This window comes from Protopterus annectens, chromosome 7.part1, assembly GCF_019279795.1.
Source record: "Protopterus annectens isolate FY-2018-M chromosome 7.part1, PAN1.0, whole genome shotgun sequence".
Taxonomy (NCBI): Eukaryota; Metazoa; Chordata; order Ceratodontiformes; family Protopteridae; genus Protopterus; species Protopterus annectens.
In genome coordinates, this window is record NC_056740.1 from 375,029,035 (window position 1) to 375,054,163 (window position 25,129).

A 25,129-nucleotide genomic window follows, 5' to 3' on the forward strand; every position below is an offset into this window, starting at 1 on the left:
TGTTCATTGTGTTACACTGCTACAGTCATTACACTTGGGTTATCCTGCCATCAGGTGGTCCCTCAATCGGCTTGAGTTCCAAAGTCTTGGTCCGGCATTGGTTGCTGTCACTTCTTCCCTGGCATCAGTGCGACAGGGGTATATAAGATGCAGCCGACACCATTTTCTTCAGTCTTTCTTGCCGCGCAGTGCCCAAAGCAAAAGCAGTTCGCAAGTGCCGGTCATCCAACTCCTGAGATTTTCATTCCGAATCCAGAACCGAAGTCTTCTACAAAGCTAAGTACCCCGTTGGGGAAACTTTTTGTCGCCTCAGACTGATGTTAGTAAAAGTTAATAACTGTATTTCTTGTGGGAAGCAAATACCTCATAAGGATTTCCATTCTTATTGTATCCCATGCCTAGGCCCAGACCACGATGTCACTGGTTGTCAGTTTTGTGCTAGGTTTAACAAGTGCACTATTAAACGTCTGTTTGATTTTGCCCAACATTATTTTGGCGGAAAATTCAATTACATCATGCCGTCGGAACTACTGACGACCGGAATGCATAAAAATCGCAAAGACAAGGACAGGCATCCGAGGCACAAAACTGACGACGAAGCCTCTTCTAGGCCAGTCGCCGGTTCTCCGGTTTTCAGCGACGCGCCTTCGCAGCCCCTGATGACCGCTTCTTTAGAACCACAGGCCACCTCTGACTCCCACGTGGAGATGACTGGGCCTTCGGACGCACAAGATTTTCAGCGTACCGAGATTAACCCTTCAGAGGGATCCGGAGTAGCTGAACAACCCGAAGCTTCAGAGGATGTTTTCAGACCTACTCAGTTAACCATTAAATCTTCTGCTAAGTCTATACCTCCCCATAAAACAAAGAAACAAATGCAACATTCACCAGGACAGGCCTCCATGCCTAAGAAACAAATGATCAAAATGGCCGAAGACCTAATCACTCTGATCAGGGGGTCCCATCCCACTCCTGATAAAAGGCCTAGACAGGATGCAGACTATGACTCATCCAACCAGGTATCCATCTCTTCAGATTCATCCTCAGACCTAGGATACTCTTTACCCCCTTATGAGGATTCTGATGCTGAGGAATCAATTCCTTCAGTCTCTCTGCCTGAGGACTACTCCTTTGGGGAAACCTTGCATACCATGAGGGAGCATTTCCATTGGGAGGGCCATGATTACTCAGAATCCAAGAAAAGGCTCAGAGATTTCCTTTTATTACCCCTAACACAGACCCCTTGCTATTCCGCTAGTGTTAGATATTGTGGATGATGTGTATACTGAATCCAGTTTAAATCCTGATTCTTTACCTCCTGCTCCAGTTAAGCCAAACAGATACTACAGAGTCCCTGACTCTCACAAATTTCTTTATAAAAGTCCTGTTGCTGACCCTGAAACTATTTCTCAGGGCCCCAAAGAGGTAAAGGCCTCTTCAGAAAAGACCCCAATTCCCTCTGACAGAGATTCCAGAGCATTAGACAGATGGGGAAGAAAGTATATATATCTGCAACTTTAGCAATGAGGGCCTTAAATTGCCAGTTTCACATGTTAAAATATCAGCAATATTTGATGTCTCAGTTGAAACAAAAAATGCTTCCAAACTCAGATTCTCCTAATTATAAGGAAATGCAGGATTTAGTGCATGCAGCTGAACAAGTGGGAAAACATACTTTCCTCTAGAGCAGCAGTTACAGGATCTGTCATTAGAAGACATGCTTGGTTAAAAGAACATACGTTACCAGATCATGTTAAAGCAAAGCTATTAGATGCACCTTTGCAACAGGATGTGTTGTTTGCAGTTAAGGCAGAAGAGGTATTAAAGGAAATGGAGGATAAGGCAAAATCTGTGCAAACGGTGAAGGATTTCTTACAGGTTCAGCCTCCTCGATTTGGCAGACATTGGCCAACAAAGAATTGGTCCTTTCCAGTTACAGACAGACCTCAAAGGGGCAGATACAGACGTCCAAGAGGTAGAGGTCAACCACAGGGTCCTTACAGGCCTTGACAATGGGGTGCATCAACCCAGAAAGAAGGGGAAGACAGGCCCCAACCTTGTAAAAAACAGCCCCAATGACTTCCCACTACAGCTGCCAAACAGTTCTCTCTTGGCAGCCCTCTTGGGAGGAAAGCTGGCACTTTTCTATCACAATTGGCATATGATCACCAAAAAACAAATGGGTTCTCAACATTGTATCTCAAGGTTACAGGTTCCACTTTCACACTCTGCCAAGGTTAAAAGGAATGCCAAATCTGCCACCAAATCAATGGGCAGAGGCTCAAAGATAAATTACAGCACTCATGGACATGAGAGCTATTCAAAAGGTACCAACACAGGAACAAGGAAAAGGATTTTACTCGACTCTTTCTGGTTCCCAGAAAGGACAATGCCTGGAGGACCATTCTGGATCTTTCTTCTCTAAACACTTACCTGGATGTTCCAAAATTCAAAATGTTGACACTACAGCAGCTTCTTCCCATGCTGGGCAAGAAAGCTTGACTCATAACTTTGGACCTCAAGGAGGCATACCTACATGTCCCTATCAGACAAAAATGCAGAAGATACCTCAGATTCATAGCCGGTTCAATGCACTACCAATTCTCTGCACTGCCCTTTGGCTTATCTACTGCGCCCAGGGTCTTCACAAAGTGCCTGGCACCAGTAATTGCATTTTGCAGACAGAAAGGAATTCAAATGTATCCGTACCTGGACGACTGCCTGATTTCAAGCAGAGAGCAAGGACATTCTTCTAAAGCATCTGGCATTTGTAAAAAAGTTATTAGTTGCCTAGGGTACACAGTAAACGAAAAGAAGTCAAAACTAGTGCCCTCACAAGAGATAAAATTCCTGGGTGCCAGCTTGAATACAACGGCCCTGATGGCTTATCTCACGCCAGACAAGCAAGGACAACTGACTCAATATTTTCAATTGATGGCAACAAAGACCCAACTCCCTGCAAGAAAAATTATGCAGGCCTTGGGTTACATGGCATCTTGCATACTACTAATTCCATATGCCAGACTGCATATGAGGAAAATACAGTGGTACCAGAAGAGTGTCTGGTCTCAACACTGTCAAAATTTGGAAACAGTAATACCACTAATTCCTTGCCTTCAACAGGAGTTTCGATGGTGGGCTCAAGCTTGTCACCTCAACAAGGGACAGCCTTTCACTTAACCCACAGCCAGGCAAACACTGACAACAGATGCATCGGATTACGCCTGGGGAGCACACATGGCAGGAAAATGTATTTGGGGCAAGTGGCCCGGAGAACAAAGGCATCTTCACGTCAATCAAAAAGAGATGCTGGCTGTACAAAATGCTCTTATAACTTTCAAGGACCTTCTGCATCAAGGACAACTACTACTAAAGATAGACAACACCCAGTTATGTGGTACATAAACAAGCAAAGGGGCAGTCATTCTTATCCCCTCTGCAGACAGGCAATGACCTTGTGGAACACAGCTCTAACCTAGCAAGTTCATCTGCAAGCACAATTCCTGCCAGGTGAGAAAAACACACTGGCAGATGATTTAAGCAGAAACATCATGGATCCGCACGAGTGGAAGTTACATCCACAAATATTCAGAATGATAACACAAAAATGGTGGAGCCCGGACATAGATCTGTTTGCATCCCCAATGAACTGCCAGGTACAGAGATTCTGCACAAGGACTTACCACCCACAAGCATGGAAAGTGGATGCCCTCTCATTCAGCTGGAAAAACCTACAAGTATATGCTTTCCCACCACTACTTCTCCTTCCAAAGGTACTCATAAAGGCAAGGCAAGAAGAGCCAAAAATGATCCTGATTGCCCCAGACTGGCCACGCCAGCACTGGTACCCAATCTTAAAGAACTTAGCACAAGGTCCACCCTGGATTTTGCCTCAAATCCCACATCTTCTGACTCAGCACAACAATCAGATACTTCACAGCCAGCTAAAGACTCTAAACCTGGCTGCATGGAAGATTCCTTAGTCAAGCAAGCAATGCCTCTCTCCAAAGCTGTTATGGATGTCATTCTGGAGGCCAGAAGGCCTAGCACCAGGGAAGCCTATTCGGATAAATGGAAGAGATTCTGTGCTTGGAACCAGGCTCACAGCCTTGACCCTCTTGTCCCAAATATTCCTCAGATACTACAATATGTAACTGAGATGCTGGAAAAACAAGGTTACCCCTAGCTACCATATAGGTGGCAATCCACTAAGCACAGAAGAGGTTATCAGGGATCTGGGGACCCAGGTTGACAGTAACCTTTCATTTGACACTCACGTTGTCAAAGTAGTTAGGAAGACCTTCTACATTGCCCACCTGATCATGAAGGGATTCACATCTAGATCAAGGGAGGTCATCGTTCCCCTGTACTGATCACTCATCAGACCAGTGATCGAGTACAATGCCCCATTCGGAATGTATCTGACCCGACACCTGCAGCAATTGGAAAGGCCCCAAAAGTTCCTCACCAAAAGGATAAAGGGTCTCAAAAATATGTCTTATGCTGCCCGACTGAAGGAACTCCAGCTCTATTCAGTCGCTTACCGTCTGCTCAGAGGTGACCTGTGCCTGACATACAGGGCCATGTCCAACCCGGAATTGATGAACATACTTCACCTCAAAAAATCTAAATCAATCAGAACTACAAGGGCAAGAGACTTAAACCTTAACACGGTTATTAATAGGACGTGCTGGAGGGACAGATTCATCACCCAGAGACTCCCTATGCTGTGGAACAAAATCCCAGTACATGTGAGGCAGAGCACCTCGCTGGCTTTGTTCAAGAGAAATCTTGACCAATGGATGGGAGATCGCAGGTATACCCCAGGGATTACCTCAGTGTCACTGCTTGACAGAGGCACAGCAAAATAATGGGCATAGTATCCTTCAAACTAAAGGAGTGGCGAAAGCCACAAAACTCTGGGCTAGGCTTATAAATGCCCTTGGGCAGATAGCCTAGTATGAATCTATGAACATATGGACAAAGGCCTCTCCTTTTCATCCATCAAGATCCACGCCTCTGCCATCTCTACTCATTACAACATGGACCCACCAATTTTTTCTAACCCCTTGCTAAAACAGTACCTCAGAGGGGCAAAAAACATAAGACCGCCCAGTAGAGCACCTACTCCAACTTCGGACCTCAACTTCATGTTGGAAAAATTAACTTTACCTCCTTTTGAGCTAGCTAACACAGTAGATTTAAAATATGATGTCCTTCAAGGATGCATCTGCAGTCCTTACAAATGGGTTGTCCTGTCGTCAGGCAGCCCTTCGGTCGGCCGGATTCCAAAGTCTGGGTCTGGCCTCGGCTGGTGTCGCACTTCACCCGACGTAATAGCTGCAGTTATTCGGGTATAAAGGCATCAGCCAACGCCATTTTCCTCAGTCTTTCTTGCCGCGTGGCGCCCGAAGCAGAAGCTGTTCGCAAGTGCCGGTCGGTCAGATCCAGAGATTACTACTACCGAATACTACTTCGAAGACTTCTAAAAAGCTAAGTACCCCGTTGGGGACTCTTTCTTGCCTCAGCCGATATCAGAGAAAGTGAATAACTGTTTATCTTGTGGGAAACAAATACCTCATAAAGATTTCCACTCCTACTGTATACATTGTTTAGGCCCAGACCACGACGTAGCAGCTTGTCTAGCCTATGCTTCTTTTAACCGACGGACGCTTAGACGTCGGTCGGAGTTTGCTGAACAAATTTTCGGCTCTGATTTTGCCTATATTATGCCGTCGGATCCTCCGACAACGCAAATTTCCAAAAAACGAAAAGAAAAGGACCGACACTCGCGGTCCGCGGTTTTGGCCCAAACCGCGAGTGTCTCTGTTTCGGCCGAAACCGAGCAAGCGGTTCTTTCTTCAGCTGAAACCATGCATTCTACCGAGGCCTCCTCTAACCTGGTAGAATCGGCTTCTGAAATCCAGCCTTCTGTTGCGGTTTCTCAGGAATTATCAGACACAATTCCCCTGGATATTTCAACCCCTGCACGTGGAGCTGCTAGGCCTCCTGCAGCCATGTCTATTAAGGCCTTTGCCAGGGCTAAAGCAGCCAAAGCTTCAAAAACTGTGCCTGCCAAACCCCCCTCACACAGGCCCAGCACTAGCTCTCATATGCTTTCTTTGGCTGAGGATCTAATTTCTTTAATTTGTGGATCCCAGCCTCATCCAGACAGGTCCTCTCTCCCACCTCCAGAAAAGAGACCTAGAGCAGAGCCCCCTGAACCAGTATCCACTGATGATTCCTCTGATGACTCAGAACACACAGACCCTCCTGAGGCTTCTTATTCTCCTTACGAAGACTCTGATGCGGAAGAGTCCATTCCTTCAGCCTCTCCACCTGAGGAATTTTCCTTTGGGGAAACCTTGCATGCTATGAGGGAACAATTTCAGTGGCAGGGCCAAGATTTCTCAGACTCCAGGAAAAGGCTTAGAACCTTTCTACATTTGCCACAACATAGGCCTTTAGCTATACCTCCAGTTCTTTCTGTTGTAGATGATGCATTTAATGATGCTTGCACTGCTCCTGATTCATTACCTCCGGCTCCTGCTAAGCCCGATAGGTTCTACAGGGTCCCGGACACTCATCACCATTTATACAAGGCTCCTTTTGCAGATCCAGAGACTATCTCCCAGGGCCCTAAAGCTGTAGCAGCTACTTCTACTAAAACCCCCCTCCCCTCTGAAAGGGAATCCAGGTCCTTAGAGATATGGGGTAAAAAAGTTTACACTTCTGCTACCTTGTCAGCTAGGGCTTTGAACTGCCAATTTCATATGATTCAATATCAAGAGTTTATGCTTGACCAGTTAACTAAAAAGCTGTCCTCTGAAGAATCTTTAGATAAAAAATATGTTCAGGAAATGGTACATAACATACAGCAGGTTAGTAACCATTCTTTAAAATGTGGCTATGATGCACTGGAGGCTTCCTTTAGATCAGCCATGACTGGCACAGTTATCAGGAGGCATGCATGGTTGAAAGAACAGACATTACCAGACCATGTCAAATCAAAGATTTTGGATGCACCCATGGACAAGGTCAATTTATTTGGTTCCCCTGCTCAGCAGGTACTAAAAAAGATGGAAGAGAAGGCGAAATCTGTACAAACGGTGAAAGATTTCTTACAGGTTCAACCTCCAAGGTTTAGCAGGAACTGGCCCTCCAAGAATTGGTCCTTTCCGGACTCCTCTAAGGCTCAGAGAGGCAGGAATAGGCGTTCAAGAGGCAGAAACCAATCCAGGGGTGCCTACAGGGGGCGCCAATGGCAAGGTAACAACCAGCGAGGCACGGACGCAGCCACCACCACTACAACAACTCAATCACAGTGACTTGACAGTGGCACCGCCTACCAGGGAACAACTAGAAGCACCCTTAGGCGGAAAACTAACCTTATTTTCAAAAAACTGGCATTGCATCACAAGGGAAAAATGGATTTTGCAAACTATAGACCAAGGTTACAGGTTCCATTTCCATACTCTACCAGGAAGAGAGGAATGCCAAACCTACCACCTACTCAAAGGACAGAAGCTCTAAAGCAAATATCTCAGCTATTAAGAATGAGAGCTGTGGAAAAGGTACCATCTATGGAGCAAGGAAAGGGATTTTACTCCAGACTCTTCCTGGTACCAAGAAAAGAAAACAAATGGAGACCCATTCTAGACCTGTCCGCTTTAAACACATTCCTTATTGTTCCAAAATTCAAAATGCTGACCCTACAGCAGCTTCTTCCCATGCTGGGCAAGGAGTCTTGGCTGGTAACTCTAGATCTCAAGGAGGCATACCTGCACATCCCCATAAGACCAATTTGCAGAAGATACCTCAGATTTCCTGCAGGATCAGAGCATTATCAATTTTCAGCATTGCCCTTTGGCTTATCTACTGCCCAGAGTGTTCACGAAATGCCTGGCATCAGTAATTGCTCATTGCAGACTTCAGGGAATCCAAATTTATCCCTACCTGGACGACTGCCTGATACAAGCGGACAACAAAAGCAAGCTAACAGAAGACTTACAAAGAGTCATTTACCTGCTGCAAGCCTTGCGATATACAGTCAATATAAAAAAGTCAAGGCTGATTCCATCCCAAAGAATAACCTTTCTGGGTGCAGAGCTGGACACATCAAAACAAATGGCATTCCTAACTGCAGAAAAGAAAGAGCAACTACCTCTCTACTTCTTGGCATTAACAAAGCAGAACCACCTAACTGCAAGAAAAGTACTGCAAGCTCTAGGCTTCATGGCATCCTGCATAATTCTAGTCCCTCATGCCAGACTGCATATGAGAAAGCTACAGTGGTACCTAAAGAATTTGTGGTCCCAACACAAGCACAGCCTAGAAACCAAAATTCCAATAATCCCATGCCTGAAACAAGAGTTCCTATGGTGGGCTCAGGCCTGTCAATCAAACACAGGATTGCCCTTCTGCAACAGCCAACCAAGCCAAACCATCACGACAGATGCCTCAGACCTCGGTTGGGGGGCACACATGCTGGGCAAGTGCATACAAGGCTTATGGACTCAAGACCAGCTGCGCCTACACATAAATCTAAAGGAAATGCTGGCAGTAAAATTGGCAATCCAGTCATTCAGACCATTTCTCCAAGAAGGTCAGTTGATGATAAGGACAGACAACACCACAGTTATGTGGTACATCAACAAACAGGGAGGCACCCATTCATATCCTCTATGCCGGCTGGCACTGGACCTATGGGATGTGGCCCTGAGCTACAACATTCAGTTACAAGCAATTTTTGTACCGGAAAAGAAAACATTCTAGCAGACATATTAAGCAGAACTACCACAGATGCCCACGAATGGATGCTTCATCCGGACATCTTCAAAGCCATCACAAGGGAATGGGGATTACCACAAATAGACTTGTTTGCATCCCCATTCAATCACCAGCTAAAGAAATTCTGCACAAGGACGTACCACCCACTTGCTTGGAAGGTGGACTCCCTATCTTTCAGTTGGAAAAACCTGACAGCTTACGCATTCCCACCACTTCCTTTGATGCACAAGGTGCTTCTGAAGATCAAAGAGGACCGTCCAAGGATCATTCTGATAGCTCCAGACTGGCCAAGACAACATTGGTACCCATTGCTGAGGAGCATGTCTCGGGAACAAATATGGACACAACCCCTGATCCCATTACTGTTAACACAGAACAACTACAACATCCTGCATCCAAACCTGAAAACTCTGCAGCTAACTGCCTGGAACATTACATAACAGCAATTAACCCAAAGTTATCACAAAGGGTTAAAGACATAATCCTGGAGGCTCGCAGACCTTCAACAAGAAAGAATTATGCAGCAAAATGGAAAAGATATCTCATTTGGAGTACTGCAAAGGGAGAAGATGTGACTCTGGTAAACATGGCCAACATCCTGGAGTACTTGGCAGAGCTCTTCCACACAGGCCTGTCCTATTCTTCCATCAAGATACATGCATCAGCTATTTCAGCAGAATACAGCTTGGATCCTCCTGTCTTCTCTCATCCCCTGCTCAGACAGTTTCTGAGAGGAATTAAAAATGTAAAACCTCCCAGGAAACCACCATTGCCAGCATGGGACTTGAACTTTGTGCTAGAAAAATTGACACTTCCTCCTTTCGAGCCAGCAGCAACAGCAGAATTACAATACTTATCCTGGAAGACTGCTTTCCTGCTGGCAATAACTTCAGCAAGAAGGGTCTCTGAACTACAGGCATTAATGGCAGTGCAACCCTTCCTGATCTTCCATCAAGATAGAGTGTCCATGAGAACAAATCCTACATTTATGCCTAAGGTGGTATCCAGAGTGTCATTAAATCAGGCTATCCACCTACCTACATTCTTCCCAAACCCACAGAACAGGGGAGAAAAACTTTTGCATACCTTGGATGTACACAGACAGTTACGCTACTACCTGGACAGGATTAAGTCCAATAGAAAAACTGACCAGCTTCTGGTAGCATATGCCACAGGAAAGGAAGGAAAACCAATTTCAAAACAGACAATCTCCAAATGGATAGGAAATTGCATTAGATTTTGTTACTCCTACCATGGAAAGAAAACTCCAGAGAACATCAGGCCTCACTCCACAAGGGCTACAGCCACTACCACAGCTTTCTTACGAGGAGTGGCTACCAAGGACATTATAGAGGCTGCTACTTGGACCTCCGTGCATACATTTGCCAAGCATTACAATTTACCTTTATACTCTAGATCCCGAGCAGGTTTTGCCACTGCTGTTTTGCAAGGGATCCTAGCTACACCATAATCTCTACTCTTTCCTCCTCCCTTGTTTAGCTATGGTATTCTACCCATTTGTAAGGACTGCAGATGCATCCTTGAAGGACATAGTACAGTTTTGTACCTACCATAAATGTAGATGTCCGATAGGAATGCATCTGCAGTCAGGATTACTCACCTTCCCTCTGAGGTACTCCTAGGGTATTTGCCAGCCTTCAGCTAGCTTGGGGGGGATCTATTATGGTGTATTTGTTTGTATATATGTACATACATGCTTATTTTTTGTGTTTGCTCTCTACTATTTGGAATCATTGGCATTTATCCAAATTTAGCCTTCCAAGAGGGCACCTGGCATCTGGGGCAAGAAACACTGAGGAAAATGGCGTCGGCTGATGCCTTTATACCAGAATAACTGCAGCTATGACGTCGGGTGAAGTGCGACACCAGCCGAGGCCAGACCCAGACTTTGGAATCCGGCCGACCGAAGGGCTGCCTGACGACAGGACAACCCATTTGTAAGGACTGCAGATGCATTCCTATCGGACATCTACATTTATGGTAGGTACAAAACTGTACTTTTCCTGGAAAACTGATCTGCTCCTGGCAATAACCTCAGCACGAAGAGTTTCAGAACTACAGGCACTAATGGCAGTGTAACCTTTCACCATCTTCCATCAAGACAGGGTGTCTTTAAGAACAAACCCTACTTTTATGCCAAAGGTGGTATCAAGTGTGGCTCTAAACCAAACTATTCACTTGCCAACTTTTTATCCAAACCCCCAGAATAAAGGGGGGAGACTTCTGCATTCTTTGGACATACACAGGCAGTTACGCTTCTACTTGGACAAAACCAAAGCTTTCAGAAAAATTGAGCAATTGTTGGTAGCATATGCTTCAGGAGCACAGGGAAAAGCCTTTTCAAAACAGACCATTTCAAAATGGATAGGACACTGTATACGTTTCTGCTATACACACCATGGGAAACTGTACCTAACAGCATTAGGTCTCATTCCACCAGGGCAACAGCCACTTCAACTGCCTACCTAGGAGGAGTACCTACCAAGGACATTTTGGAAGCAGCAGCTTGGAGTTCTGTACATACCTTCACCAAGCATTACTATCTGCCTCTTTATTCTAAATCCAGAGCTGGCTTTGCCACTGCAGTACTGCAGGGCCTTATAACCACCCCTAATGCCTTATAGAACCAGTCACCCTACCTCAACTTTGGGATTCTACCCAAGTGTAATGACTGCATCAGTGTAACACGATGAACATAGTACAGATGTTCTTCATTCCACATTGCTGCAGTCCTAACTATTGGGTAGTCCGCTGTCCAGTCGGCCCGAATACCAAAGTATATGGCTGACGTCGGTCAGGGCGCATTAGACTGGCGTCAGTACGTCAGGGTACTAATGCGCATGACCGACGTCATATCCTCAGTCTTTTTTGCCGCATGGTCCGATGCAGAAGCAATTTTGCGAGTGCAGGTTGGCGTTCTGAAAGTTTCTGAAGCCAGAGTTTCAGACCGAATCAAAGTTGGCTAAGTACCCCGTTGGGGAATATTTTGGTTTTTTCTTGCCTCAGTATTTAACCGGATGTCAGAAAAAGTGAATAACTGTATTTCTTGTGGGAAACAGATACCTCATAGGGATTACCATACTTTGTGTATACCTTGTTTAGGGCCTGAGCACGGCGTTGTTGGATGCGCTCTTGTGCTAGATTTAACAAACGCACTATTAAGAGAAGGTTAGACTGTGCCAGGTTAGTGTTTGGGAAGCGTTGTAATTATAAAATGCCGTCGGATGCTCCGGCCGCTTCGCTAAAACGCAAGGACAAAACAGCAAAGCCTAGAGTGGAAGAACCGACAGTCCCAGGCGTCGGTTCTTTAGAACTCAGTGGAGCCGGAGGTTTTGCCAAGTGTTTCTTTGGAGTCTCAGGGAGAGACTTTACTGTTACAGGATGTATCCTCTCAGGAAGTAGGCCAGGCTGAGGGGCTTCTCAGGTGGCTGTTCTTCCCTCTCTTCCTAAGGTGGTTAGAGCCTCCCCTTCTGTTTCCAAGGCTTCTTTGAGGGCAGGCCAAGTTTTGCTTCAGTGGGGGTTTCTCCTAGTGCTTCAGGGTCTTTGCCTAAGAAACATATGCTTAAAATGGCAGAGGATTTGATTACTATGATAAGGGGTTCTATGCCCCTCCTGATAAGAGGCCTAGGGTGGAACCTGAGTTTGAGAGTTTTGAGCAATGCTCGAGGCTTCTGAGTCTTGACTGAAGACTTGCAGGAGTACCCTCCTTATTCTGATTCTGATGTGGATGATTCTACTCCTTCAGCTTCCCTCCTGAGGATTTTTCTTTTCAGAGACTCTGCATTCCATGAGGGAGCATTTTAAATGGGAAGGTCAAGATTTCTCTGATTCCAGGAAAAGGCTTAGGGAATTCTTGTTTTACCCCAGCATAGGCCTTTAGCTATACCTCCTGTTTTGAATGTGGTGGAAGATGTTTTTGCAGAGGCTTCCCTGAATCCTGATTCTTTGCCTCCTGCCCCAGTTAAACCGGATAGGTATTATAGGGTGCCTGAAGCTCATAAGTATCTTTTAAGAGTCCTAGGGCAGACCCGAAACTGTCTCTCAGGGGCCTAAAGGTGTGAAGACCTCAGTTGTTAAAAATCCTGTCCCTCCTGATAAAGAGGCAAGGGCTTTGGATAGATGGGGAAAGAAAGTGTATACTTCTTCCACTTTAGCCATGAGGGCGTTGAATTGTCAGTTTCACATGTTAAAATATCAGAATTATCTTCTTTCACAGTTGAAATCTAAGGTGGATGCTCTGGCGGAAGGTATTGAGTGTAAAGAGTTGCAGGATTTAGTTCATGTGTCTGAACAGGTGGGTAAACATTCCTTGCAATGTGGCTTTGACGCTGTGCAGGCCTCCTCCAGGGTGGCTGCCACTGGTTCTGTTCTTCGTAGGCATGCCTGGTTGAGAGATCAGAATTTAGCTGAGCATGTTAAGACACGGATTTTGGATGCTCCCTTGCAGTCTGATGTGTTGTTTGGTTTGCCTGTAGAAGCAGTTTTGAAGAAAATGGAGGACAAGGCTAAGTCTATGCAAACTGTTAAAGATTTTTTGCAGGTGCAGCCTCCGAAGTTTAGTAGAAATTGGCCTGCTAAGGGATGGACTTATCCTGCTTATGATTCCCAGTCTAGGGGTAGGTCTAGACGTGGTAGGGGCAGAGCTCAGGGTTCTTTTAGGCCTGGGACAAGGAGTTCCCCTGCTCAGACTTCTGGTGAGGGCAGGGGTCAGTCCTTTCGTAAGCAGACCCAATGACCTGCCTTTTCAGCTGCCAGTTCATTCTCGCCTGGCAGCGCCGTTGGGAGGAAGACTGTCTCTTTTCAAAGAAAATTGGGATTTAATTACCCAAGACAGATGGGTTCTGGATATCATTCACCACGGTTACAGGTTTTATTTCCATACTTTGCCTCCTTTCAAAGGCATGCCAGACATTCCTCCTCTACAAAGACAAGAGGCTCACAAGCAAATTTCTCTGTTACTCCAAATAGGGGCCATTCAGCCGGTTCCTGTGCCAGAAAGGGGCCTAGGATTTTATTCTCGCCTGTTCCTAGTACCGAAGAAGGGGAACACGTGGAGACCAATTTTGGATTTATCTATCCTCAACACTTATCTGGACATTCCCAAGTTCAAAATGTTGACGTTACAACAGCTTTTACCTCTGCTGGGCAAAGATCACTGGATGGTAACTTTAGATCTCAAGGAAGCTTACCTTCATGTGCCTATAAGACTAAGTTGCAGAAAGTATCTGCGTTTTCGAGCTGGAAATTCTCATTATCAATTCTCTGCATTGCCCTTTGGCTTATCTACTGCGCAGAGTATTCACAAAGGTTCTGGCTCCAGTGATAGCTTACTTCAGGCTAAAAGGAATTCAAATCTATCCTTACTTGGACGATTGCCTGATTCTGGCTCAAGAAAGGAAGACCTTCTACAGCATTTGGAATATGTCATAGCAGTGCTAAGATGCCTAGGGTATTCTGTGAGCGAAATAAAGTCCAGTCTAGTACCCTCTCAAGACATGTGCTTTCTGGGTGTGAGACTGAATACAGCAGCCCAGATGGCCTTTTAACCCCGGACAAACAAAAGAATCTTTCCAGTTACTTCCATCAACTATCTCTTCAGTCCGGGCTGACTGCAAGGACAGTCCTTCAAGCCTTAGGGTTCATGGCATCTTGTATTCTGGTGCTTCCCAATGCCAAACTGTATATGAGGAAGCTACAATGGTATCTCAAAAATGTATGGACACAGCACTGCCAGGATTTGGACACTGTCATTCAAATAATACCTTGCATTCAAAAGGAATTTTTGTGGTGGGCTCAGGAATGTCACCTAAACAAGGGACTCTCTGTGACCCGGCCAGAGGCGAGTCAAATTCTAACGACAGATGCCTCAGACATTGCTTGGGAGCTCATCTAAATGGAAAGTGGATACAAGACAAGTGGCCTGCCAGACTACAGCATCTACATATCAACATGAAGGAGATGTTAGCAGTCCAGTTTGCATTAATGGCTTTCAAGGAGTTACTTCTTCCAGGGCAGGTGTTGATTCTAACAGACAACACAACTGTCATGTGGTACATCAACAAACAAGGGGAACACATTCTTACCCATTGTGCAGGCAAGCAATGATTTTATGGGAGACTGCGCTCAGCTTGCAACTAACTCTTCAGGCAAGGTTTCTGCGGAGCACAGAACTCCCTAGCAGATGTGTTAAGCAGACAAATCATGGATCCCCACGAGTGGAAACTGGATCTTCATGTATTTCAAAAGTTGACAGTGTCCTGGGGAACTCCAGACATAGATCTGTTAAACTTCTCCACTAAACCACCAGCTGCCAAAGTTTTGCACAAAGAGGTTTCATCACACAGCTTGGAAAGTGGATGCTCTTTCTTTCAGTTGGAAAAATCTTCATGTGTATGCGTTTCCACCTCTGCCTCTTCTTCCAAAGGTGCTTCTAAAGGTCAGACAAGACAAGCCAAGGATGATTTTAATAGCTCCAGATTGGCCTCGGCAGCACTGGTACCCATTACTGAGGAGTCTGGTAAGGAAGCCTCCATGGCCTTTACCCTTGATTCCACACCTGTTGTCTCAGAGAGGCGGTCACCTGCTCAATGTCAAGCTTCACTCTCTTCATCTAACAGCCTGGCATATTCTGTTTTGAAAGACAGCAGGTCTCAACTTCCTCAACAAGTTTTAAATGTGATTATGGAAGCCAGGAGACCTAGTACAAGGAAAGTGTCGCAGAAAAATGGAAGAGGTTTTATTTTGGAGTGCAGCAAACAATTTGGAGATTTCTGAGCCAAATTTGAGTGTGGCTCTTCAATATCTTACTGAGTTATTGGACAAAGGTTTGTCTTTCTCTTCCATTAAGATTCAGCTCAGAAGGTCTCTCACAGGCATTAAGCATGACCCTTCCTTTTCCACAATTTTCAGGAAAAAATCACTAGCCAGTGTACTCCCTGGTCTAATTGGTAACCTACCTACCTTTTGCCACCACGAGAAAATTTGTCTGGAACGCTTGCATACCTGGAGAAGCATGAAACGCCCTTTGGAGATCAGAAGAAGGAAAACAATTTACAGACAATCCAATGATGAAGTTAATTTTGTTTCACCAAAAATCCAAGAATGGCTCCCCAAAGGGCAAGATCCACACTTTTTACAGGGCTGGATTATAGAGGCTGCTACTTGGACCTCCGCGGCATACATTTGCCAAGCATTACAATTTACCTTTATACTCTAGATCCCGAGCAGGTTTTGCCACTGCTGTTTTGCAAGGGATCCTAGCTACACCATAATCTCTACTCTTTCCTCCTCCCCTTGTTTAGCTATGGTATTCTACCCATTTGTAAGGACTGCAGATGCATCCTTGAAGGACATAGTACAGTTTTGTACCTACCATAAATGTAGATGTCCGATAGGAATGCATCTGCAGTCAGGATTACCCACCTTCCCCTCTGAGGTACCTAGGGTATTTGCCAGCCTTCAGCTAGCTTGGGGGGGATCTATTATGGTGTATTTGTTTGTATATATGTACATACATGCTTATTTTTTGTGTTTGCTCTCTACTATTTGGAATCATTGGCATTTATCCAAATTTAGCCTTCCAAGAGGGCACCTGGCATCTGGGGCAAGAAACACTGAGGAAAATGGCGTCGGCTGATGCCTTTATACCCGAATAACTGCAGCTATGACGTCGGGTGAAGTGCGACACCAGCCGAGGCCAGACCCAGACTTTGGAATCGGGCTGCCTGACGACAGGACAACCCATTTGTAAGGACTGCAGATGCATTCCTATCGGACATCTACATTTATGGTAGGTACAAAACTGTGCTTTTCCTGGAAAACTGATCTGCTCCTGGCAATAACCTCAGCACGAAGAGTTTCAGAACTACAGGCACTAATGGCAGTGTAACCTTTCACCATCTTCCATCAAGGCAGGGTGTCTTTAAGAACAAACCCTACTTTTATGCCAAAGGTGGTATCAAGTGTGGCTCTAAACCAAACTATTCACTTGCCAACTTTTTATCCAAACCCCCAGAATAAAGGGGAGACTTCTGCATTCTTTGGACATACACAGGCAGTTACGCTTCTACTTGGACAAAACCAAAGCTTTCAGAAAAAGCAATTGTTGGTAGCATATGCTTCAGGAGCACAGGGAAAAGCCTTTTCAAAACAGACCATTTCAAAATGGATAGGACACTGTATAATGCTTCTGCTATACACACCATGGGAAACTGTACCTAACAGCATTAGGTCTCATTCCACCAGGGCAACAGCCACTTCAACTGCCTACCTAGGACGAGTACCTACCAAGGACATTTTGGAAGCAGCAGCTTGGAGTTCTGTACATACCTTCACCAAGCATTACTATCTGCCTCTTTACTCTAAATCCAGAGCTGGCTTTGCCACTGCAGTACTGCAGGGCCTTATAACCACCCCTAATGCCTTATAGAACCAGTCACCCTACCTCAACTTTGGGATTCTACCCAAGTGTAATGACTGCATCAGTGTAACACGATGAACATAGTACAGTTTTGTACCTACCATAAATGTAGATGTTCAAGTGTATATACTGCTGCAGTCTAGGTTACCCTCCCTCTTTCCCCTCTTACTTGCTGATACGTACCCAAGTCCTCTACCCTTTACTACCTATGGGGAGTATTTGCTGGTAACTGAAAGTTGTTGATTGCTTTTCTTATGTATGTTTTATTAGCAATTTGCATTCCCTACCTATTTGGGGGCACCTGACATCTCGGGCAAGAAAAACTGAAGAAAATGGGGTCGGCTGCATCTTATATACCCCTGTCGCACTGATGTCAGGGAAGAAGCGACAGCAACAGATGCCGGACCAAGACTTTGGAACTCGGGCTAACTGTGGGACCGCCTGATGACAGGATAACCCAATTGTAATGACTGCAGCAGTGTATACACTCGAACATCTACATTTATGGTAGGTACAAAACTGTACTATATCCTTAATGAATATGGACACGCCTCCTCCTCCTTTAGTGTTTAGGTCCAGGTTAGGTGGCCGAAAGGTGTGGTATGAGTTATAGTCTGGTAATGCAGGGGTGCTTTCTGGAGTCTTGAACCAGGTCTCTGTCACTGCACAGATGTTGATGTTCTCCATTTTAAGGAGTGGTTCAAGCGAATGAATTTTGAGGTTTAGACTTCTAGCAATGAGTAGCATTTCCCTCGGATTTTGCTTGCTTGTACCTGTTAAGGTGGTGAATTTGTCATTTGAACCTTGCCTAAAAAGGCACTATAGAGGTGGCAAGAGCCTTAGCCAGTATCCGGAATCCCAAGGGTGACAAGTGCAGGCCATCTCTGACAAAGCATCGTGGTCTGTCGATCATGTCATCCCAGGCAGACAGATACTAGATCCCCTTAGAATGACACCAGAAGCTTAGCCAATTGTTGAAGTCACTCATTTTGTCCTTGTACTGTGGTATCATTCTGGGTGATGGCAGGATGCTACTCAGGGCTATGGTCATACCTGCCTGGGCTACAAGATCGAAGAGCTTCAGCATGTCTCTTTTCATGTAGTCCAGGGAGGTACATCTCAAGTCATCACACCAACATTGACAGAGTCGTATTTGTACTTGCTGTGGAGTGACCTGAGTGCATGCATTATGTGGCGGATCCTGGCACCCGACAGGCAGCTGACAGTAACTTTCTCCTTGTTTAGCCTGGTGAGTGGAACATCAGTGTGCCTGACTATAGAGTCACCTATGACTAGAGTGTTGGGTATGTTGTTATGTCTTATGGGCTGTAGTTGAGTGGCACACTGAGTTTGTGGGCTATGTGTCATTTGGTTTGTGTTGGGGGTGGAGGTTGCTTGCGTTTCTGCTTTGGAGATCTCTGTTGCTTGAGCAGATTTTTATTGAGAGCCTCCACGAATGTAGGTGTGTGTTTTGTGTTACTGTGTGTGTGTTTTGGTGGTGTAGGTTTTGAGGGACTATGTGATGAGTGTGGTGTGGTGCAAGTGTCTGCCTTCTCCACTTGACTGTCTAGTTCAGTCTTGGATGATGAGAGCTGTGCTTCCAGTTTGGCTATATAAGTGCATCTCTCACAGATTGTAGTGTTGGATGGTAGGAGGAGAGGGGTATCCATGTACATGAAGCAATTGCTGCATCGTCCCAAGATGCCCAGATTCATCAGGTAGACAAGAGAAAACACCGGGAGCTGACCCTTAGACATGCCTAGATAGGTTCTTATTTATTATGTACTAAAAGCTGTTTTCCTCTAGACAAGTGAAGAAAGTTGAGTGCTGTAGCAATTTTAGCTTATTTAGTGCTTACAATGAGTTCCGAACAAGTGCTGAGCTCAAACAAACATATTTTAGTGCTAAAACTTAAAAACTGGCTCGTTCTAAGGGAAAATTTGAAGAGTAGACTTTATGGCGCCAGGAAAAGTTTAACTCTAGCTAAGTGGCGAAAGTGTATCTATATATATATATATATATATATATATATATATATATATATATATATATATATATATACACACTGAGGACGCCTAGAGCAAAACCGGCCACCGGTCTGTGTTTTTGTTGGGCGGGTTGCCTAATAAACTTCTCTTCACTTTGGCTTGATGGATTTATTTTGAGTGCTGGAAATGCTTTTGGGTTTTTATATATATATATATATATATATATATATATATATATATATATATATATATATATATATTATAACAGTAGCAAATGAGCAAACTGATTTAAACCAATTAAACAATAAAAAGCTAAAAACTGAGCCCTGTTCCAGCAGTCCTCGATCAGACAAGTCCCAACTGCAAACTCCCGCCACCAGGGCGCAGGGGAACCCTCTCCAAAAAAAGATGGTCTGGATCAGTGCTCAAGTTATACAAACAAAGCTAGATTCAGCAGGTTTGAATCCAGTCTATGCTGCAGCAAACAAGGTGTACCAATTTCAGAAAGAAACCGATCAAATAAGCAGGCACAACAAGCATTTAACCAGAAACTCCCAGCTCAGAAGGGCAGAATCTACCCTCTCCTCCCACAAGAGTGCAGACAACACCTTCTTAATGTAAAATAACTGGCCCAAAGCCCAAGTGCTTAAACCAGAACCAATACACTTTGAGAAAAACGGCAACTAAGCCTTCAGTCAGCAACTCCCAACTTAGAAGGATGTAAGCTACCTGTCCTGCCACAACAGTGCAGACTACAAACCTTCGTAATGTAAAACAACTGGTCTGAAGCCCAAGTGCTTCAACCAAATGTTTAGAATAACAGTTGCAATTTATTCAGGCTACTAACAAGCAGTAATAAATGCAGCAGAATAAATGCAATTAAGTACTTTTAAGAACAAGCAGTAAAAGCAAAATAAAGTAGGAAGAAACACAAATACAGTAAAAGCAGATGAATAAAGTGCAATTTTTTATATAACAATAGAAAACGAGCAAACTGATTTAAACAAATTACCCAATTAACCAGTAAAAAAGCTCAAAACTGAGCCCTGTTCCAGCAGTCTTCAATCAGATAAGTTCTAACTGCACACTCCTGCCACTAGGGAGCAGGGGAACCTTCTCCAAAAGAGATGGCCTGGATTAGTGCTCAAGTTATACAAACAAAACTGGATTCAGGATGCCTGAATCTAGTCTATGCTGCAGCAACCAAGGCACACTAATTTCAGAAAGAAACAGTTCAAATAAGCAGGCACAATAAGCCTTTAACAAGAAATTCCCAGGTCAGAAGGGCAGAATCTAGCCTCTCCTTCCACAAGAGTGCAGACCCCAAACCTTCTTAATGAAAAGTAACTGGCCTGAAGCCCAAGTGCTTTAACCAGAACTAATACACTTTTAGAATAACAGACACTGAACCTTCAATCAGCAATTCCCAATTTAGAAGGATGTAAGCTACCTGTCCTGCCACAACAGTGCAGACCACAAACCTTCTTAATGTAAAACAACTGGTCTGGAGCCCAAGTGCTTAAACCAAAAGGCTTAAGAGTAACAGTTACAATTTAATCAGGCTACTACCAAGCATTAATAAATGGAGTAGAATAAATACAGTTGAGTACTTTTAAGAAGAGGCAGAAGCAAAATGAAGTGCAATTTTTCCCACAAACCCTCTTTATCTTCCACTTTTAGTATTTTGTTCTTCTGCCACAGTTTTGTCAGAATCATCTCCTTCTGCTGGTAAGATTGTATCTTTACTATTAAAGGTCTAGGTTGTTTTCTCATAGCTAGGTTGGAACATACACATGATGAGCCCTTTCAATTAACAATTCCTGTTGTGGAATGACAATCCAGTTGCTTATTTGTACTTTCATAAAATGAATAGTCTGTTCCTTCCAGCTTCTTGGATACAGCAGAAAATCTTAGGTGTTCCCTACGTGCTCTGATCTCTAATTCTATTATTTTTTGAAACATCTCTTCATGTACAGTCCATATTCAGCCAGCATTTGACTCATTTCAACCTCTGAGTTTTGCAGTTTTACCAGTTTATCTGAATATTTGTTTAAAGTTTCTTCCATTTTTTCCAACCTTTTATTGTTTGAGTTGATATACTCCATCAGTATTTCATTTATTTTAGGTAGGTTTGTTTGCAGTTGCCTTATACTTTCATCTAGGTTACTGGAAGTCATGTCTGGAGCTTCCACTTTTTTTTTGCTGAACAGCTACAGTACTTTTCCCAGTCAGTGTTTTTTTGTCACATTTTGTAGCTGATTTTCCTTCAGGTCCTTTGTATTTAATTTTTTCTGGCATCCAGGCATTGCACTTACAAGCCAGTTATCAAATTTCCTCAGAAATCTAGGTTCACTGGATTTTTTTGCGAAGTTTGTTTTCATACTGGGAGAGCTCGAATTAAGCTGTTATCCAATGTGTAGCCATCTTGAAAGTAAGAACCAAATGTTTATTAGTGATTTGGTGATTGTTCTGTAGCTTTTTAAAATCTTTTGTTTTGTATTTCTATGAGCAAGTGTATGTTTGCTTTGAATATTCAAAGTTCGTTGCTAAATTTTATTCACTTGAAGCAAATAATTTAATTATTCAATTTCCAAAGCCATGTGCCTGCTTGTTTCGTAATGTTTAGAAGGGTAACTACTAAAAATGACAAATTATAAAACTGATGGTATTTGTCTTTTCGCTGCAGCTACCAGTATTTAATATATTACTCTTGACTTACTTTAAGAATGTTATTATTTACTGTGCAAGATGAGTCTGGCTAATAGCAGTGTTTACCTTATTTTATATGTGTGAATGTAAAGTATTCTTAGTAGTTTTCAGCTACTTTTGATAAAATTGCACTAGAAGGCACTATGCTGAGAATGATGTGTATAATATGCTGGGAAGCGTGGGTTTTGCTCGTCTCTACAGTGGTACTTGTGAATCTTATTTGTGTGTTATTGAAATGGGTCACAGCCCAAAGCAGCAGTGCACATTTGCTGTATGCTGTAAAGGCAGATCTCCTCAGTGGTGAGAATTAAGAAACCATTTTCCCTTACTTTCTCAGCTTACTTGATATTGTTTGGAATGGATTTAAGGCTTATCTGTGACAACCGGTTTGGAGTAAAATTCATGCAAAGCCTGCTATGACCCAGACGATCTGGGATTGAATAGATGTTTGTGTGCTGAAGGATCCAGCAAAGGAAGGTGGAATTGAACAGCCAGTACTAGCTCATTCATCTTTGGTGTGGATGGGGTGACAGTCAAGTACCCAAAGAAGTATGTAGCTGCAAGACTATGAACAGGATATATTTTCCTGGCTTTATCAAGCTGTCTGTGGCAACTTCCATGGGGTGCATATGTGGGAATATACAAATATCAGAAAGATGCCATAGTAGATATTGCCATAGCATAAATGTACATGTCAACTGCCAAGGAGATTGGTAAGTGCCATAAATTAAATACCTCAATCTTACATTGTAAATGACAAAGCTTCAGGTCAGAGTTTGGTAATTCCTAAGCCTGGAGACAGTTAAGACTTTGCCTTAAACATGCAAAGTCCCTGTATAGAGAGGATGATGGAGCCAAACCCTTAGGAAATAGTCCCAAGGGTGCTCCAGTCTTGTAAGCCTGCTGAAAAGAGGATGCAGGCAGAGGGAAAAACTACCACCATGGCTGCCTGAATGATGCCCCACAATCACTTCTTCCCTGTATTGGTGATCTCAAAGAGGCTACCTTTATGGGGAAGCAAGTGGACTTAAGGCCAGTGGAAATGTTCTTATGATTGGATTGCACAGGAGGGAAAAATGAACCTCATGTGGTCATTCATGACATAATAATACCTCTCATTTAATGTTTACAGACTGTATTGCCCAAGTGCTTGTTGCTGAACTGTCTGTCTCCCCTTTCTCTTGTTATGTAGCTGCAGTCACTTACCAATACAAGTTAATATTTTGCATTAAAAATGCTTCTTGTTGAACTTGTTTCTGATTATACCAAAATATGTTCTGTCCTCTTCCCTTCTTTCTTCCTGTACAACCCTCCCTCCCCAACTTCTTCCCCTTGTACCACCATTTGTTACAATCCACATTTCCTTCTTCTTATTGTCTTCACCTGCAGGTAGCCTTACCTCTTTTTATTACTATCTGTAGTTGGCCATTTTATGTTCAGCTTAATCTTTTGAACTGGTCACTAATTATAATTTCTCTGCAGTACTGAAGGTTGTGTTTAAATTAAAAAAAATATCTTGAACAATTTATTTTGTTCTTGTGATGGTGCTGGTAAAAGTTTTATGTACTACCAGTGCATCATTTGCAGTATTATAAATGATTTTTTTCTGTGTATTCATTATGTATGGCCCTAAGTAGTATTTAAGAATAACTTGCTGTTTACTAGGCCACATGTATAGATATACTTTCATTTTGCTTTTTGCTTGCACTATTTTGGAATTGCCCCTGAAAACAGTTAACTTCCATTTGGTTGTTGTGTCTTTCGGCTTTTCCCAGTTAGGGTCGCCACAGTGGAACTCCAGTCCCCTAATGATTGACAGTAGATTTTTACGTGCCGAGTTGCCAGCCCTGATGCACAACCTTCAACAAAGGTATGCCCATTCATGCATGTCTCCACACAGAAGACGCTTTAGCTGAGAATCTGCGCAGCACCACGACCGCAGTTACTTCCATTTGGTAGAGCTCTGAAATGTAGCATATCTTCTTGTTTAATTCTTTGTTGACACTGCTGATTGGGAATACTGTCAACCAAGATGGAGCTTAGTAGTCAAAAGCTGCTATGTCCTTGTTATTTTATTTTAAATAAAGACTTGAACACTGTCTTGATAGCTTTGTAGACCTGCAATATTTCAACAGTATTTCTCTGTTTTTTCAGACTTTGAAATGGTGTTGATGTTGGAATCTGGGAACAAACAAGCACTAACTGAACTTGAAAGAATAAACAAAGTAAGCATTTATGTTTTCCAGTAGGATTTTCTTTTTAAACATTCTCTTAACCAACTCATCTTTAGTATAAGAGACAGTTCCAGTTTGAACCTGTGAATAGAAAGTAATCCTTAGCATTTGTATTTGTGATTTGACATGAAATTATTTCTTATTGTGATAGTTTCTTCATATTAGGAATTTCAAGAACTCACAAAAACTGCATTACATAAACACTCTGTTTTCTGATGTGTGCTTAAAATAATTTGTAATGTTATTCATGTCCATTGTTATTACCTGTAAACAGTCTGATCTGATGCTGTCCATGTCATTATTGATCACGGATGGGTCTTGGATCAGATCTCAGATCCAAGCTGGCAACTGAAAGGATGGATCCAGAGCTCAAACTCCTCTTCTCATAATCTCTTGCTAACCCACAACCCGCAGATCTCGTTTGCCGTGATTTCACTCAGACGTGCATCCTGTAGCTCAAGCTAATCTCGGTACAGCTAAGTGAATTTTTTCCTCTTCTCTGGGGTTTTCTTCCTTTTGGGAGTCCTTTTCCCCTGTCTTCTTTCAGTCTTAGTATAGTTAGGTTTCCTCCCCTCCTGACAACTTTTTAAGCTCTCTCCTGTGGGTTCCTGCCTTTTTTCCCCAGGTCCTTAGGGTAGTTTCTTAGCCCCTAGTTTCTGTGCCCTTCTCTACCCCTTCGCCTTCAGTGTAGAGTGTGGGTATTAGTTTTTTTTGTGAGAGAGATGTCTGAAAAGCCTTCTGGCTTTAAAAGATGCTCTTTGTGCAGTCGGAAAATGCCCCACTCTGGCTTGCATGAGGAGTGTGTTTATTGTCTGGGAGAGCCTCACCTGAAGGTTGAATGTGATATTTGTGCTGGATTCACCCCCGGGACTCTCCTGGAATGCAGGAACAAGCTCCTGCTTAAAGAGCTTGCCAAAGGGGGGCCCTCTGGTCTTTGGTTCCCCTTCCAATCCTTCCTCTGATCCCAA

At 43.7% G+C, this 25,129-nt stretch overlaps 1 protein-coding gene across 2 annotated transcripts in view; it reads left to right on the forward strand.

Moving 5' to 3' along the window:
* The window catches only part of RPAP3 (RNA polymerase II associated protein 3), a 1,123,208-nt gene that overhangs the window by 642,986 nt on the left and 455,093 nt on the right, over window positions 1-25,129 (forward strand). For both annotated transcript variants that reach the window (XM_044078821.1, XM_044078820.1), the window contains exon 11: window positions 24,082-24,152. In XM_044078821.1, coding sequence (XP_043934756.1) covers window positions 24,082-24,152 — 71 coding nt within the window. The remainder of the gene's footprint in view (window positions 1-24,081; window positions 24,153-25,129) is intronic.